We start from the raw sequence: 19,217 nt of genomic DNA, 5'->3' as shown, positions 1-19,217 counted from the left end.
AAAGATTCAATGCGTTGTTTATTTGCTGCAGAAAACGGTTGGTGTTAGATCTACTGTATAAAAGACAGAGTAGATGGGTAAGGAGATTAAAAAAAACAAAACAAGAGGAACCTCATACAGATAAAAGGATAAAAGAGAAACTAGACATCTTCCAACATGCTGAATCATGAGAATTCATGCTCTTTCCAAAATGCCATTTATAAAGACCTCGCTGTTGGAAAGCAGGTATCGCGGCTGAGCAGTCTTTGGACTAAAAATGGAATGATTAACATGACAAACTGAGAAAGACAACCGATTCTGTGGTGTCATACAGAAGAACAAAGTTTCCTGAAGTACTGCTAGCAAGAAAGACTTGCAAGACAAATGATGTAGATGGCAGACAGCTCTTGGCAACCAAGCCACAGCCTGTCCAACTGGCTGCTTCCAACAAGAAGCAACCCAGAAAGCAATGCCCAAGGAAAAATAAATGGAACAAAAAGAAATCAATGCAGTTACTGGGAGGGAAAAAAAAAAAAAATAAAGAAAAAAAAAGGGATTGCTTTGCACATGGTCAAAAATCAAACCCAGAACTGAAGAAGAAAGAAGGACCTATGCTGCACATTGCAACCCAAAGTCAGCACAGACTAGCCATGATAAAACAATTAGTCAGGGCACTACTTGATTTACAGGTGACAGCACTGACCGAGTTCCTCAAGCACATAACAAATGGGGAAAAAAAAAAAAAAGGCAAGTTAGCTGTAAAAAGGCCATTACCACACGCTAACTTTCTCTTCAGAATTCTACAAGCTGAAATCTAACCATGCAAAGAGACAAAGCAAAAAATGGCAGTGATGAATAAATACATGAACATGCTTCTGAAGTGAACTGAAAACTCACAGAAGATACCTAACACAAGATCACACATCTATATAGCTTTACTTAACAGGAAGAGCTATATCTGAAGCTTCCAATTTCAAAGAACTTCTGACAAAAACATAGAATTAAGAGTGAAGATGTGCTTGTAAGCCTACAAACTGATAAAAAAAAAAAAAAAAACCAGCAAGCTGTTATGGGAAACAATACTCTTTGGGACAGCCCTGCTATTTATATACACAACAGTGGTAGGCACTAAGTCAGGCTTTATCACAAAAAAATAAGCTGTATTTATTGTAGATAGCTCCTGGAAAACATTAACTCAGTGCTAACAGCTGGCATAAGAGTTACAAGGAAGGGACACAGAAACATGCCATCATGCAAATCCTCAGTGCATCCACATTTGGGAACAAGCAGTTGGTCGAGCAGGAGAACTGACAGAGGTCAATCAAAGCTTTACAAATGACCCACATGCATGTGGCATATGACTGCAGCACGCATGCTTCCAGACTATGCAGATGTATCACAACCAAGAGATTTGTTGCAACTCACCTGTGTGTAGAAGCCACTAGCTGCCTCCAAGAACAGAGAAAGGTTTGCCTGAACTTCGCTGCGATTTGGATTTGCTCTATTTTTCGCTTGACCCTGTAGCGTTGTGATCTGATTTTTAAAGGCATGATTCCAACTGAAAACAAAAGAAATCCTTTCCTTTTTATTTTGAAAGCATCTTATACCAAGAAATAGGAAAGACCTGTTTAATTATATAGCGTTAAACGTGAAAATGAAGTGCATTAAATTCAGACATCATTCAGGGTAGAAATATTAAATCAGGAAGAATCATCTCTCCCCTCCTCTCAATACCACAGAAATCAATCCTGATACTGTATAGCTAACGTTCCCTTCCTTCTCTCCTTTCTTTCACTTTGCTTACCAAAACTCAATCCTGCATGACACGGTTGCTGCTAACTGACAGAAGTAAAATACTCATCTGTAGAACTCTCTCAATCTAATCCACAGTGAATTCTCACTTTCCACCCCAACACAGCTCTCACTTTAAAGGAAATAAGGCAATCATTTCATAGGAAACAAATCACTTTTCTGTAAGCACTGGGGATTCCTGCTCATCAGCACACATTACACACACACTGATTTATTGATGTGTACTTACAGGTCCTGCTCCACTTTTTTATCTAAAGCATACTCCAAATCAGTCACAAGCATTTTCTGATATAAGTCCTGTAGAGCTTGTCTGGAAGTCCAGACTTCCGCTGGACCCAGCTTTGAATCTGAGCAACAAAAAGTAAAAGTAGACAATAGTTTTTAAATACTCAAATTATATTGATTATTCACTGTCCTACCAAATGAAAAAATACAACACAAGATGCCAAACACCCATTTGTCTCACAGATTCGTGAGAACTCTGAAATACAAAAACCACAGAGGGACTGGGGATTAACTTATCCTATAATAAAGTAACTAGAGATTAGCAAAGTCAGTGGCAGAAAACTTGGAGAAACAAAAAGGGGCGACTCTCCATAAGCCATTATGTTGCAGAACTTCTTGTCACTAGATGAATTTTAAAAATCCAGAGGAGGCTGAAAAACTTAGTAGAAAAGAAATCCATCAAGTGCAAGTAAGTAGGAGAGTCCGTGAGCTAATGCTGTTTAGGAGAACACCACCGGGAAGTATGGCTGTGTGCTTGCCAGTTTCTAAACACTTTGCTGCCATCTGCTCTACATCATTTGAGGTGAGCGCAAACACAGTCCCTTGCTATCACAGATTACACAGCATAGTTGCCCAAGCCTTGTAAAATCACCTGGGCTGGGGCTGCTGAAGCACACAAGACACACGCTGCCCCAAGGAAGACACTCTGCTAATGGGGCAGCCACTTCTGCTGGGCTAGATGGATCTGAACAGTCAGGATGTTCCTACAGGGACCCCACCAACCTGCTGCATGTGCTACACCAAGACACTAATCTCGGCTGAGCATGGGTTTGTTATGCAGGCATGGGTTCATCATTCTAGTGGTTGAGACATTAATATAAACACTCTCATTTTCCATAAATAATCAAAGTTTAAAAGTCAGCTTGTAGCATGTTGTAACACACGTGGTAGTGTTGGGATCAACATTTCCATCACCCAGTTTTCTGTAAACCAGCACGATCCTATCCCCTGCTAACCCAAAGTGCAGCAGTTCCTGTGACAGCCTGGACAGAAGTTTCTTTCTCATCCCCAAAAGGGAGAGTAATAGGAACATGATCTGTTTCCAAATGCTTTTTAACACACTCACATTCAGCTTTAAGAAAACATATTTCAGATATAGAAGAGACTAGCATAGTTGCTAAGATTACATTGATATTTATTCACATGCAGAGAACAATCTTTTAACATAATGCTGCGTTCTCACGAACGTAAGCACAAGGAGCACAGGAAAGAAAGACAAACAATAAGCAAACAGTATTAGCCAGATCTGCTACATAACAAAGGCAATTACCTGTCATGTCAGCCTTCAGGACTTCTGCCTGCCTGTAAGAAAGTGATCAAACAATAAATTAGAAAGACACTGATCAAGTTATGCTAAACCACATTCATGCAACTGTGAGCATAGAAAACAGGGCCAGCTCCTGAGAGGGTGCCTGCAAACTAAACTGCCATCCAGCTTACTACCTGAGTTATAGATTTGAGTTATTGCTGTTTATCGATATTTTCTTATACTTCCACACCATAATAAAAGTAAATTGTTCAACTTTCCCTGCTTAGATTAAGTCTATTTCAGAAAAAAAACTAAGAACTAAAGAATATTACACAGCACTGTAAGGTTTGCCTGGCAGCAGTGGCTTGGCATATAAACGGCACTTGCTTACCTGTAACTGGGAATGTGAAATTCACTCTTAAGTCACCACACGTGAAATGCTTCCAGAGCACTGAAGACTGCCACCAGTGCCTGTCAGCACCTTGCTGCAGCCTTCCCACACCTCTGCACACCCTACCAGCCTCCCCTATGAAGAGACACCGCAAGAACTATGGCTTCCCCAGGTATTTCCCCTTGCACTGCCTCACAAAAGTCATGGCAAGAACGACTGTTCAAAGAAAGGCTGGCTGAAGAGCATCAAGAAAGAATGGCTTCTATGGGTGATCCACTACAGTCAGTTCCACGTCCTGGCCACATATAAGAGCAAAGCTTCTGAGACTCACATCAGTATTAAAGGTATCAGGCTGATGCCAGCACTCCACAGGCAAGGTGCACGCTGGCAAGCCCCTTCACAAGGCTTTCTGACTGTACTAATTGCAGAAATGTGTCCAACCACTCATTCTGGTCACTGGGAACCAACACACCTGCCAGGGAGCAATGGGATACTCCCAGGGCTGTACTTAAATGTAGAATATCCTAACAGAAGTAAAACTGTACCTTCCTCACCCATTTTTCTCAAGTTTAACCTATCCTAGGTTTTTCATAACATTTGTAGTTTATTTCTTCCAAGATTTTTTTTTTTTTAATCTATTGACAGTAGTAAGTGCTGGCAGATGAGACCAGACATAAATGCTGGTGGAAAAGGAAAAGTTTGGAAACTGTACAGTGAGAAGCTGAGAGCCAATGAGCATTTCTCCCAGCCCTGAGACAGTGCAAAGGGAAGGAGCATTCATCAGCCCACAGCTGATGAAGGACCCACGAGTCCTAAAAAGCACAGAGCTGAGCAAACCCTGCAGTGCCACGACTTGGGTGTTTGAAATGTAACTGCTCACAAGAGAAGCTGACTTGTTTTTAAACAGCCAAGCCAGTACAGTTTGGCTTGCCCTTTACACACCTGGCAGTTTTGTAAGCCTCTCCCTTTGAGCTGAGCCATGAACCCTACAGAAGCTCAGCCCAAGCAGGACACATGGCATTGCCCAGCAAACACCATCCTCAAATTCTCCTCCTGCCCAAGAACTGCTCCTCCAAAACTCACAGGGGTAGAACTACCTGCTACTATATTAAGTACCAGCTCTGTAAGAGGGAAACACAAGCAGCACCATTATAAAACCTCTTCTTTCCTCAGAAAGCTTTGAAGACCTGTTTCCTGGAGAGTTTAGACTAAAAGAGCCTCAGCCAAATGCGTGCAATTACTGAAAGGCACTCTGCAAGAGCATCACCAGAGTGTCTGGAACTGGCCCTGCTCTGGCTGTGAAGTTAGGCACTTACACTTCAACCTTCCATATTTCTGTGCAACTCCTCCTTGAAAATGCTACGGAAGAACATTTTTGCCTGAATTCCCCCCATCAAAAAACGCCTAGCTCTGATTTGTACAGCCATCCTCACAAGCTCCCAGGACAAGTACCTGTCATACTAATCTCATCACTAGCTGTAAGGCAATCTGCCTTGCTTATTTGATAAGCTCGCAGCACAATACACTAAAGAGATTATCACTACATTTTTATAATAAAAAGCATTGGATTACTTCAACATTTCCTTGAGACCAAAGGAATGAGGCAGGTCTCACACCAGCGCGCCGCTCCTAAGGATAAGGCTCCCACAGCAGCCTTTACTGAAGTGTTTGCTGATGCCTGGAGCGGGTACACACCAGGGCTTACTGACACCTGCAGAAGTTTCATGCAGTACAAATGTACATAAATTGGCATTTACAAATATCATTGGGCATTTGGTAATCAAGGTTTTTGTCCCTATATTTTTGAACCAGCTAATATTGCATCAGAATGACTCACTCTGCTGCAAAAACGTGTTGCCTGCCAGCAAGCTTGGTGCATCTCACTCACATTTTATCATTTTAATACCATTCTCAAGTAGCTCCCTAACTGGTTTGCCTCAGCAGTTCAGCCTTCAAGTGCATCTACCCAACCAGTTTCTGCTTTTTTGACTCTGGACTAACAAACCATAGCTCATCAAATATCATATTCCTAGCACCTTTGTTAGGACATACAGCTTGGTATACTGTGATAGCTATCCTGTTAAGTTTCCTAATTAAATACATATTCAGTTCTGTGTTTTAGTTGAGCTTGAAGCTCAAATACGATCACTTCCCATTCAAGTCAGTAAACTAGTTTAACGTCTAAAGGACACACTCCTTCATTTACACAGTGAGGAAGAGCCAGGAAAGATCTGCGATGGCATGACACATCTTACAACACCCACAAAAAACCCTGACCTCATAGAAACACAGCACAACACACTGCTTTCCACCATGCCTGAAGGGGAACTCCATTCGCTTTTCCCCAGCAGTCTCAAAACACCAGCAGCTATTTCAGTTCCTTTATCAAATCCCAGCCACACGCTGACAAGGAATTGATGATTTTCAACACTAAAACGGGTAGCTGGGTACGTAAGAGCAATGTGAACCCAATTGCTCATTCTGTGAATGCTCTACCACTCAAAACTGTGTTGAATGATCTGTGTAGTTTCACTCCCAGGATGAATTCATACTCCTGCGCTTCCCCTCCCCAGAGGCAGGGGCAGAAATTGCTCAGCAGCAAGCTGCCCACAGCCTTTCAAACCTGAGCAGAGATGCACAACCCATGTGGAAGCTTCACTGAAGGACAGGGCTGCCTAGAGCTGTCCAGATGTGGGCGCTGCCAGAAAGCTCTCCTCCTTCTAAAAGAGTCGGAAAATAAGCGGAGGAAATTATTCATTTGGGGTAGAAAAGGTCAATTTTCTATGATAGGAAACTAAACAAAGTACGCTCAACACCCTCAAAACATGCTGTTACCAAATGCTTAACCTTCCAATAGGTGGAAATGCTCACACCCAGAAGGAACGCCAACGCAACACCCAGCAACCACTATTAGATTTTCCTCCAAACAAAAGTTAACTTGAACAAAAATCTGCAATGTACCTGAGATTTGTGCTTTCCAGAAGTATACCTGAGCTTATCCAGGGGAAGGCACCTGGAAACATGGGCACCACAGGCACTGTTTAAACAACATTCTGCTGCAGGCGTAGGGAGAAGAAGGCTTTCTCTGAAGCCCCTAAACATTGCAACCAGGAGAGCACGCATATTCAGTGCTGAGCAGAAGTCACTGTACAACACGGCTGATGGTTTTATATGAAATAAGCACTTCCCATTCCTAAGAGTAGCCAACAACGCTTGCTAGAGTAGAAAGCCTTATTAGCAATCTTTTGAGACTGCTTTATGGAGTTTAAGTTTCTTATGTGTATAATTTTACTTGTTCATGCATGCAATATATAAGGCTTCTCTTAAAGCAGCTTTGTTTTTACTGATGAAATCTTTACTGTTCCAAACTTGCCAGCGTTGCCACTCCACTTAAGCATCCACAAGTTTAAAGAAGGGCTGGAGCTGCCTGCTGTGGGACCAGCAGGTCTTGGTGATGTCAGCTCTCACTGACCAGCAAGAGATCTTCAGGCTGAGTCATCCACTCAAACACACCACACACCTTCTGCCCTGAATGCACAGCCTTCGTGCATTCAGCAATGATTTTCCTGGAAAAACCCCATCAGCCAACATCTTACTGTCATTTTTACACATGCTAATGAGTTTAAAGCTTGTTGCCTCTGAAGTCAGGGTGCAGCTGATTTTCTGACCAGTGGCTTTATGAGGTTGTAGCTGGAGATCAAAGCCATGCAGTCAATTAATCCAGCAGCAGTGCAACTCTGAAAGCAAAGAAAAAGAAAACCAGCAATTCTGCAAGCAGAAAGCAAGGTGGGCACCATCTGCATCCAAAGCCCCTCCACAGGGAATCCTGCTCCATGACCTTTCTGCTCCCACCTCAGCCAGATGGCAGGGTGAGAAAGTGGACAGAATTGGAGTTTTACTATTTTTTACTTCTTCCTCTTCATCTCCCCCCCTTCCTCCTAGTCTAGCTCTATTAGAAGCAAGTCATAATAATTACCTTCAAAAAGCAGCCGCCAAAAGCAGCTCTTTCCCCAAATATGATCAGAACTGACAGTCCTCATCTCTGGATAATAGCCGAGGTATCTTCAGTCAGCATCATTCAGACTCAATTTTTTCCTCTCCAGCTTCATGGAAGTCTCTTAAAACTTCCTTTGCCTTCAGATTTGAAAAAGGTTTCCTCGAAGCAAATGCTACTCTAAGGGAACTCCATATGGGCTTGCTCTTCTATTTAATCTTCATGGGAAGGAAAAGCCTCCATCCCTCCTCAAAGAATAAGCAAGCAGCATTAAGACTAGTGCTTGTTAAGCTCAGCTGAGTTTTGTATCAGTAGTTTTAAAACACTGACCATACTGCCCATCTGGACCTATTAGCTGCCTGGAATATCGTTCTACTGGAGACATACAGGAGAAAACTAACCTCTATATAGATATTGCTTATGGCTGAGGAGAAGAAAGAAAAGCACAAAGATCAGCAGGTCACCAGAAATTTTCCCCCCTTCATACAGAGGGTGACTGCCCTGAAGCAACTGTATTATCCCTACGATCCTATTAGGCCAGGCCACAACAGGTACTGCAGCACTCACTGCTCTGAGCAAGCACTCTCCAAGCACTGGGTTTGATGCTCCCACACTCAAGACCTCCAAAAACGTATGGCTTAAAGCAGAACTATTGGCATGGAAGTTACTCACTGTAGCAATTCGACAATCGTACACAGCAAATTTTTGCTCAGTCTCATTTATATTGTTAACTCACAGTTATGTGATAGTAGAAATAAAACATATCCACACAAATATGCAATATCTGTATAAGTTTTAAAATAGCCTGTAATGAGAATTAAGACAATTGCCAGTGTGAAGGCACACGGCATGGTTTACACAAGCTATGACAAGTCACATTCATATTACATCTGAAGACTATTCTCATTGGAAGCTGCATCTCAGATATTATTTTTGAGCCTCTATCTTGGAGGTAAAAGCAAACAGCACTCTGAAAGCTAAGAAATGGCATTAAGACTGAACACCAATCAGGGAGAATTCTATCAGCCATTTATGAAATTAATGGGTACTAAAAGTGCATCACTGCCAACACTTTACAGGAGCACCAGCAGCAGTTCCCCAGTGTGTTTCAGTAACACACAGCAGATGGAACAACTTTTCCACATAGAAACCTGCCACCATTCAGCAGCCACAGCTGTGTGTCCGACCTTAAGCTCTCCCTGCTCTGTACACTGAGACATCTGAGATCCATCCCCCCAACCAGCTGGGCTGTCCATTGCAAAAGCCAAGAGCCCACCACCAAAAACTGCAGGTTCCTTGCTCACATAATAACCACTGTGTTCAGCTGAGAGGGAAAACAACTTCACCAGCTCAGATCTGATAGCATTTTACTAGATTGAGAACGAAGCAGAACAGATGACCTGCTACAAGGATGCAGCTTGGGGCACAAATTGAGCACAAATGGGTCCCAAGGAGAGCCAAGGGGTGCGTCCCCAACCCAAGTGACACAGCTCCCTCAGCAAGGCCAGCTGGGCCCACAGCTCCAGACCACCTTCGAGCCATACTGCCACCGTGCTCCCACAGCTGCTGCCAGTTAACCAGTAACTCACCTTTCCTGCTTTAAAAATTAATGAATTGGCTAGGAGCAAGCTTTTCAGCAAATTTATAACCTCCAAGGTTAATCCTGCTTTTGGGGATTTAAATGTTTCTATAAAAATCTTTGTATTTCAAATTTACATCTCAATACCTCAGATACAGAGCTATAAAGGATTCTGTCCTCGGGCAGTTCACACAGAGCAGCCCTGCTCATTGCATTCACTTCATCTGCAGCTGCTGAGGAAAAGGTTCCTGAAATAAGACATCCAGCCTGAAGAACAAACAGAAAGGATGCCAGAAGGTGAAGTACCTTTCATTCAGAACCACATGTGTAATTAAGGATTCTTGACACTAAGGATCACCAAGGCTGGAACTCCTCCCTCACACACCACCTCAGCTCTGGTACTTCGCTCTGCAACCACAATAGCTTTGACCTTGTCGTTGTACAAGTGTTTTGTATATAATTCTAGCACATCCAAAACAAATTTGAAAACAGAATAGTTTTAGTGCTGTGTTTCAGCATTTGACAACAAAGAGTGGAAACCAACATGCATCATGCTGCTTTAATCTCAAAATCTGAAATCCATATGTGCAACAGTGCTTTCATCCATACAGATATGCAGCTAAATCCTTAAAGGCTCTGAGCTCTTCTTTAAACACAAGATTCCCCTGGGCCACAGCTGAAAAGCAGGAATCCAACATGGCAGCTTCTACCTTTGCGGTCCTTCAGTTATTTCAGAAGTTAGCAGAAACAGTTATACACTATCTAACACATACTTTGTAAAACTTTCTTTAATGCAAAGTGTACAGACATACCTGATTTTGAAACAGTATCTCAGAACTCTAAATACACAGAGTCACAGAAGGGGCAGAGTTGGAAGGGACCTCGAGGATCACGAATCTCCAACCCCCTACCACACGCAGGGCCACCAACCTCCACATTTCATACCAGCCCAGGCTGCCCAGGGCCCCATCCAACCTGGCCTTCAACACCTCCAGGGATGGACGGGGCATCCACAGCCTCTCTGGGCAGCTGTTCCAGCACCTCACCACTCTCACAGCAAACAACTTCCCCTGACATCCAACCTCAATCTTCCCTCCCTCAACTTCAAACCATTTCCCCTTGTCCTGCAGTTATCAACCCTTTCAACAAGTTGACTCCCCTCTGTCTGTAGGCTCCCTTGAGGTACTGAAGGCTACAATGAGGTCTCCCTGCAGCCTTCTCTTCTCCAGGCTGAACAAGCCCAGCTCCCTCAGCCTGTCTTCATAGGGAAGGTGCTGCTGCCCCCAATCATCTTTGTGGCCTCCTCTAGACCCTACACAATGTCATGTTACCTATGGACACTGAGTACACTTTCAGCACACACCTGGCAGCCTAGGATGGAAACCCTCAGAACGGTCAGTAGCTCCCAAACAGAAGCAGCGAGTGAGAAAAATACTGAAGATACCTTTGGAGACAGTTCCGAGTTTCAGAGGCTGCTGCAGTTTTTCAGATCAATAACTGGAAGACGTGTGTTTCAGCACACACAGAAAGCTGCAATTCCTCACAACTGCCTTTGTCCAAAGCCCAGGGTGGAAGAACTATCAGGAGTTCCAATGTACTCTATGAGCAATGTTCCCAAATTAAGGTCTTCTGTCTTAATTCAAATACGTATTACGACCTGTATTAGGCACTCATCACTTCTTTTCTAGTTAGAGATCTTACATACAGGTTCACCTTAATTTTTATTGATGTTAAGGCAAACTAAAATACCCTCAGGATTTTTATTACACACTTACCTAGTATCTTACAATCATTTCATTTATAATCATTAACTCACACAGAAAAACAGACTTTCTTGAATCTCATTTTTACCCATACTGGATCACAGTTCCTCTGCTTTGCTAGCAGCTGTAGCTGGATGTTGAAGCTCAAAGAGCATACAGTTTGCATAGTTCAATGTGAAACAAAACACAAGTGTGTGTATATGTATTTAAGTGTGAAAAATTCTTTAGAGACTATTCCTATTGCCATTCACACAAATCAGATTTGATCATGCTTTTTGTGTTTGTTATTCCTGGGGAACAGCTGTCTGCATCAAGATTTCTCCTTAGGAGTTCTGTCACTGCATTGTCATCTACTTACAAGTACTTTCAGTGCTTCAGACCAGCAGCATCTAGTCAATATCCAAAAGAAGTTTGGTGACATCTCCCCCTCTTCATAGACAAGGTTGACATTTCTATTTTTAGTTATCACAAGGTTGGTCTGGAAAGTACCCTGAAGACCCCTCTCAATGGCTCAAGTGCACTCCAATTAGGAGTTTAAATGCTCAAGAGCACTGCCAAAAACACCAGCTGCAGAAGGAACCAAAGCTGGAGTCTGTCAAAGGTTCCTTGCTGGTGACAGGAAACCCTGGTTTAAAAAAAGATTGGTAACATCACATGGTCACAGCTGTCTGACACACAGCAATACCCACACGCTTTCCTCAACTCACAGGGAGACCAAGACGGGACATGGCAAAGCAAATTCCAGGAGCCTTTCACTGCAACCCAAAACAGAGGCAGAATTTCTCAAATTATGAAAGAAAAAAAAAAAGGCTTAAAGATGGTTTTCCCCAGCTGAATCAATACACATCCATTCCCTTCTGCTCCTCACCATCAGCTGTAGGGAAATCAGACTGTCATGTGAATTACACGAGAACACAGGGAGCCTCTGCAACTGGCTGCCCTTAGCACTAGTCTGGTTGGACAGAAACAGATGTCAAGGCCTCATTAAATCAAGGCAATAAGAAACACCAAAGCGAGTCTTGATGGAAGCCTCTCGATGGCCAAAAGGTATGTTTTGTTGTATCCAGATGAATAATCTCCTCTCTGCATACAGTTCTGTAAATTCAAGACATTTTCCCCAAGTTCATTTGGCAGAATTAGCCTTAGAGGTTTCAGTGGAATTCAGAATGAGCTTCTCATTTTCTAACAGCTAGAGAGCAGCCTTCTGAGACAATGCAGCCACATCATGAGTGGGGCCAGACTGCTCAAAACAGACACTTCAGGGATGGGGAGGGTTGAATAGACTGAACCAACTTACACATACCAATATTTGATGAAGCAAAGATGTGTTCAATAGGGCTGAGCACCAGAAGATACTTGCCACAACACTGAAATTAAAATATGAGAACTAGACTGTTGATGTATTAGAGACATAGTATTTTCAGAAACATACTTTTTTTTTTTTTTCCCTAAAAGAAGAAGAGGCAATTAACTCTAGCAGGACTCCTAAGTATCTCAAAGGTATCTCTGATCTGAGTCCCATCAGCGAAATTCAGTAGGTTGCCCACGGCAGTGTAGCAATCCCAAGAAAATCCTCAGCTTTCTGGTTTCTTACAATAATCCCTTGGGTACAGAAGCCAGGGTGAATAATCCAAGAAAAGTCCTACTGGAATACAGAAAGAAAAGAAAGCAGGCCTAACGTTACTCAAAAAGCTCTTATTCCATCTCAACTCACCGCATGACATTGATCTGAAAAGGCAGCTGCAGATATAGCTTGGAGGAATTGGAATACGCAGTATCAAAACACTGCTTAAGCCATTTCCCCCTTATTTGGTTGTTTAGGAAGTCCCTGAGCTTATGATCAGAACTGTTCCTGGGAACAGAAGGAAGAGCAGCAGTGCCCAAGCAAGCCTAGGAACAGGACCTAAAGGCAGAAGCAGGCAAAGAAGCCACATTAACATAAAGAAGCCATGGATTGAATACTTAAGAGGCATAAACAGAAAAACCACCAATCCTCCCTGCTGCACAAACTGCAGCCCAAGGGGCAGCCCCACATCCCCTGTACCCTACGGGCACTCGGCTAGCCCTCCACTCCTGCTCACTGCAGGGAGATGAACAAACAGTTCAGGTGCCATTCCCCTCAGCCCTCCCAGCACAGAGTAACAAACACATTTTAGTAAGTGCTGTTAAAGCCTGTGACCTCCCTAGTAATACATTAAAAGTACAGGACCAAACTACGCAGTTCTACTAATGGTTTTAAGGAAATAGATCCGTGTTTCTGTTTCCCTCTTGCCTGAAAGACTCATTATGGCTTTCAAGTGAGATGAAGACAAGCCTCCAGTTCACAGCAAGGAAAACAGTACCTGACATCCTCTCACATACACTCTTTACCTACAGCTATATTCCTCAGCTGTTCCACCACTCCTTATGTATGAGTCTGCTCCCACATGCAGATCTTCACAGCTACCATGAAGACCAAAAAGCAGTGCTCCTCATCCAGCAAAACCAGCTGCTCCACTACAGAAACCTCTCCTCCATCACATAAAATAGCTAAGCATTCATCAAACAAGAAATTAGTGGGCAAGTGCGTCTTCTTACCGTGCACTGGAATGAAGAAAAGCATCAAAAAGCCTCTGAAAGCCTGTATTCAGGGAAAGGGCAGCCTGCTGAAAGTGCTTTGTGCAGAGCAAGCGGCCCCACCAACACTTCAGGGAAGCATCACCTGCCTTCACTGCCACAACACAACCCTTTCCTTTCCAGTACAGATCAAACCGTGCATGAATATGCAGGTTAGAACAAGAACCAACTGCTGCAAGAATCACCCCTGCAATCAAAAATGAATAAATAAATACAGCTGTAGCTTTACTTACACTGACTTGCACTTCTAGGTCACTGGAACACTGCTTTGCAAGTAATCTCCAGCACAGTGCAGTAACAGCATCTGTGATAAGCTGTGTTCTGCAGCAAAAAGTAAGGCTGCTCAACCTGGACAGAAAACTGGGGTGCTGTTTGTGACAGTGATACCAGCCAGGCAGGGCATGTGTGCTTCACACTTCATAGGAACCAGGGCATTAGTTTCCAGGGCTATAGGTCAGTGACTGCTTAAAGAGAATGAGCACTGGTATCATTAGAAGCTGCAGTCCCACCCTGCCCTTACTCTTAGCACCTCGTTCCTGCTGCACACAACCTCACCCCTGTTGCCAGCATGCGTGGTAATAACCAACAGGATGCAGAAGCTACTCACGTACAGCTACCCAGAGGTAAAAACACAAAACAAAAGCAGTCCACTGGACACCAAAGAGCACACACTATCAAACCAGTACTGAGGGGACAGGGTGAAAGGAGGAGAGGAGCCTGCTGTCAGCAGTTCTCCAGATGCCGGACTTCTACCAGGCATGAAGGAAGAAAGGCCAAGTTCTGATTGTTTCAGCACTCTCCCCACACCTGCAGCACACAGCCACCCTCCTGCCAGCCACTCCAGAAGAAATGGGCCCACCACGTCCTGAACTGCTTGTGCCTTCAAGTCCTCATGGGAGTCCATCCCTCTGCAGATAAACCCTGGCAAAACCATTTGAGAAAGAGAAATGACAAATGACAAGTAGGACATTCACTCAAGTTTCTACAGATCACGGGCAAAACACAGTGGGAACAGCTACCAGATGATGTGACCTTCACACAAGCTGCCCCTGGGTGGCAGAAGGATGCTCAATAATCCAAATCCCCTCTGGGGAAATCGCTTTACACTCTTTTTTATTGTAACTTTTTTACTTCGTAGGTCACTACAATGTTTGTAGATATGCAGCAAACAGCAATCACCACCAAAATTACTTGCCGTTTTAAATCACCACCTTCTCCCTTGAAAAGCATTGCTCATAATAAACATTGGTGGTAATTCTACTTACAAATACTAGAAGCAGCTTGCTTAGAGAACAAGCCGGAAAAAAAAAGGAGGGGGAAATTTTGCCTTTATCTTCCCCCAGAGAAAACACTGTGCTAAAAGGTGCCTTCTGAAAGGCCAACGCAGTTTTCTGACCCCTCTGCTACTTCTCCCCTGTTTAAAATCCAAAAGTAAACAATGCATGAAAGTACCATTAATCATCGCAGAACATTAAAAAGCCACAGGGAAAACTTTCCAAGACCGATTGGACACGAAGACAAATCACTGAGGACTGCAGAGCAACAGCAGAGAGGTCTGTGAGACCCCGGGGCAGTCAGGCCACAGTGCTCATCCAGCAGCAGGGCTCTGGGGGCTCCTGGCTGCAGCACGTGGCAGGAATATCAGTGCAAGTTAAAATACATGAGGTCCCAACTGAATGCAATGAGATTTTTTCTACCACAATGGCAGTAAAGCAGCAGAACAGCAAAGGCTGCTTCTGACATTAGAGGCTGCCGAGACCTGGCTGAAGTGCTGAACAAGCTGGTGTGATACCGGAGCAGGAGGCTGGACAGGGACACCCTGAGGTCACCTCCAGTGCCAGGGGCACTGTGCACTCCAGGCAGAACACTGCAGTCACACATTGCTAGACTGCTAACACTGACATTACGTGCACTTCTTCCTCCGTGTGCTCTCAAGATAGTTAACTAACTGACTGTGCTTGTTTTGATGGGGTTTATTCTGAGCTTCAAGTAGCACTGTTTATGCTTGTCAGGCACTGACAAACATCAATTCTACAGCATCCTAATCAGGAACGGGTAGGTACCAGAACATGCTCACAAGCAAAGATTGCAGCATTAAATTACCTCTGCTCCTGCCCTCCTTCATTTAAAAGTGAAGAAACTTTGCAAGAGGTGCGTCATGGACTGGCAGACAGCGAAGGAGCCACCGTGAAGAGACAGCTGATGCAAAAGTTAATGGAGCTACTGATGAGTCTTTGAGAAGAGAGTCACAATTTGAATTATTAAAGCAGTCAAACCTTTAATGAAGTTGGTTATGGCCTCATCATAACACATCAGGAAGCTACCTACTGGTTTGTCAGCACCAGAATTTCTAAGCATTTGTTCCAGCCCTGTAATTCAGGCATTTTTTATGTTACGTTTACATTGCTCTAAAAGCCACAATTCACCAGAATAATGCCACATTCAACTATTAACTGGAATTCATATCTTTGTAAAATGCAATCGAGATGGCCTTATCTCAGTCGAACAAGCACACTTTTTAAATCCAAGGTAACTGCATTTTGACCGTATAAAAACCACACAGTGTCTATAAAATTGGCAACAAAGACCACGTCCTCATAGTAAACACAAGTGAACCAGATGATCTTCAGCTCAATTCTGTCTTATGAAAAGAAAGGAAGCGCTCATTTTTGGTGGCATTACAACAGAAATTCTATCTGTAGTGATAGTTTGCTTACCAGAGCCTTTGTACCTAGCAGGATACATGAAATGTTTCGTGTAAGACTGTCCTACAAGCTCAGTTTGATTTAAGGAATGTACTTTAAGATTCCCAAAGTAGAACAAAAGAAACAGCCCAAATTTTTCAGTCAGATCAGACACATCAGGCCCAGAACACATTAACCCAAACAGAGCCTCTCTTCTGAGATCCCTGGTGGAACTTCCTGAAATTTATACTCCTCTGACCAGATCCAGTGCAGATCTTTGTGAAGTGACTCAGACAAAGAACCCCAGAGGAGTACCCAGGGAACTTAACTGAGATGGGGGAGAAAGCAATCATGTACTCACTCTTGAAAGGTGACCTTGAAAAGGATACGAAGAATAGGAAAGGAAAAGCTCCAATACTATTGCGCAGTATAGAAAGATGACTTAAAGAAAAAGGATTCCCCACAACTGTAGAAACACTGGAGATGTTGAGTCTGACCTGCTTTGTTCTTTCTGCAACACTTCTGCAGCAGTCTCAGCTGTTTCCCAGCTCTTGTACTCCCGGGTATGATCTTTTAAGGACAATATTTTCAAACATGATTTATATATATATATGCATCCGTATATACACATAGTACACAGAGAGAAAAAGCAAGAGACCGGTGGTGGAGGAGTTAAGGCAGTCTGGCTGAAAATCCCTTTCTTCCCTGCTCATTCTTTCAGTGTCTCCCAATTCTTGCAGAGTCATTACTTCACAAGTTATTCAACCATTATGTGGTCACCTTAGAAATTCAGCTCTCTCACACCTGAACTTCAAATACAAAGATCTTCCCCAAAACTTTTCCATCCCTCAGCAGAGACTAATTGCCCCACATCTTTATTCAGCACAATGGTTTGTTAACCTACCTTTTGTACAGCTACACTTGGGTCTACATATCCCTTCGCTATTACATACAAATAAAGCTTGCAGTGCTAAGTATGAAGGAGAATGCCTTCCTCTGTAAGGAAAAGCACTAATAGAACTAGCTATGAGAGTCTGAGGCCCTATTCCCTATCCTCCTGATGGCCTGGGTTGCTGTAAACCAACTCTCAATAGCTCCATGTAAATCAGAATTCAATCTACACACAGTACTGCTTTTGTGGATAGAAAAGACATTTTGCAGAATTAAGGAAACCACCTCCCAAACTTACCCAGAACTGAAACACACCTTTTTCAGAGATAAAACATGCAGAGTACTGGCTAGAAAGCACTTGGAAAGTTTTGTGGGGTGCCTGCCCCTCTCCCTCCCCCCCCCTTTTTTTTTTTTTAAATGAAGCAGATAAGCTCCTTGGTGACAAAGAGACGATTCACTACTTGTAATATATCCATGTCCTGTTGCATTAAGCACTCTACTAACATAGAACACTCAGGAAAAAAAGTACAGGGTGAGTTATGCTGCTGAAGGAACAGTTAGCAGAACAAGGTGACTGCTACCTATATGCTGCCAGGCAATGAGGTTCTCCACCTCCACGAGGAGGACACAGAGCACTGAGAAATATCTGGTGATACAGGAAGGTGGATGGAGCAGAGACTTAGGGCAGACATAGACTCAGCCATGAGGGCAAAGGCAAGAAATTAGGGTGTTATTAAGATATATATGAAATTAAGTAACTAGTAGAGGAGAGCTAATAATAGACATTTTAGAGCTTTTGTTCATAAGGTGACTGGAAAGAAGGAAGAAGCCAAGCATAGGCTGGAAGCCTGTTAAAAGAAAAAGGTGCAAAAACTTGCTACTAGAGAGATCAATTGCTTCTGTTTGGTGGGACGGGAATGGGGAGGTGAGGCTGAGACAGGCCTGAACCACCAGGGAGTCACACCAAACAGGTTGAGGACAGAAGCACGTTGGTAGAGTCAGTAAGTGGAGGCAGCTCAAGCATTTCAGAAGGGTGGAAATGTAAAAGTTTTCTGGAATTCACTCTAGAAAACTTGCCCAAGCCATAACTTTGCAGAAAGACCCAGCACATCCTTTTGGTGGAGAAACATCTTTCCCTCGAGGTGCACGGGGGGCTCAGGTCCGCATGGACAAAGCGTTATTTAGTATGGCACTGACACTAGCAGGCCATGTGCTTCACGGCGCTTCTTCCTGGAGCGATCAACTACCAGCAGCATTCCGCACCCACAAGGGAAGCTCACTCACAGCCCGCTCATCCCGCGGGCACAGCCGGCGTTCCGCCCCCAGGGCCGGAGCCCTCCGTCCCTCAGCCCCGGCCCCGCCGCTCGGCGGCGAGGCCGCCCCGGAGCTCGGCGGGCAGCAACGAGGTGCGTCCCCAGCAGACACACGGTGACCTCTCCTCGAGCCCGGCTCCCTCCGCTCGGCCCCGCTCCCCTCGGTCCCCCCCTCCCCCCGGCCCCGGGGCTCTCACCGGAGGTACTGTGCGCACAGCAGGCTCATCCTCCGCCGCTCGCCGCCCGCGTGCCGCCCCGCCGCGGCTCTCACAGGCCGGCCCGGCCCGCCGCCCCCGCACCGCCGCCGCTGCCGCTGCTGCCGCCGCCTCCGGCCGCCGCCGCCATCTTCCCGTGCGGGGCCCGCCGCCGCCGCCGCGGGGAGGAGCAGGAAGGGAGGGGCCGCGCGTCCCCGCTCTGCGTTCCGGCCGCCCGCGGGCCGCCCCGGCGAACCTCCGCCTCAGCCCTCGGGCCACCGCCCGGCCGCGCCCGATCCGCTCCGCCGTCCTCGGGCCCTCGCCGCCCAGAGCCTCCCGCCGCGCCGGCCGCGCTTCCGGGCCCGGCCCGCAGCCACTTCCGGCGGCGCCACCGGCAAAGCCTTCCCCCGCGCCTTCCCCCCCGTCGACCCGCAGCGGCGGCCGCCGATTGGCTCTCCCGTCTCTAT

At 44.8% G+C, this 19,217-nt stretch overlaps 1 protein-coding gene across 3 annotated transcripts in view; it reads right to left on the bottom strand.

Annotated features, from left to right (window-relative positions):
* SMG7 (SMG7 nonsense mediated mRNA decay factor) overlaps positions 1–18,881 on the bottom strand; it is a 45,090-nt gene extending 26,209 nt beyond the window's left edge. For 2 of the 3 annotated variants that reach the window (XM_048944864.1, XM_048944863.1), the window contains exons 1-4: positions 18,754–18,860; positions 3,347–3,378; positions 2,021–2,138; positions 1,405–1,537 (exon numbers count right to left, since the gene is read on the bottom strand). In XM_048944864.1, coding sequence (XP_048800821.1) covers positions 1,405–1,537; positions 2,021–2,138; positions 3,347–3,378; positions 18,754–18,782 — 312 coding nt within the window. In that variant the 5' untranslated portion in view covers positions 18,783–18,860. Of the gene's footprint in view, positions 1–1,404; positions 1,538–2,020; positions 2,139–3,346; positions 3,379–18,753 lie in introns of all 3 variants that reach the window. The other variant, XM_048944865.1, reaches the window with a different exon arrangement.
* Positions 18,882–19,217: the final 336 nt, after the last annotated feature.

The sequence above is a fragment of the Lagopus muta genome, chromosome 5 (assembly GCF_023343835.1).
Source record: "Lagopus muta isolate bLagMut1 chromosome 5, bLagMut1 primary, whole genome shotgun sequence".
Taxonomy (NCBI): Eukaryota; Metazoa; Chordata; class Aves; order Galliformes; family Phasianidae; genus Lagopus; species Lagopus muta.
The sequence above is the reverse complement of the archived record's forward strand: the minus strand, read 5'-3'. Positions and strand labels throughout refer to the sequence as shown.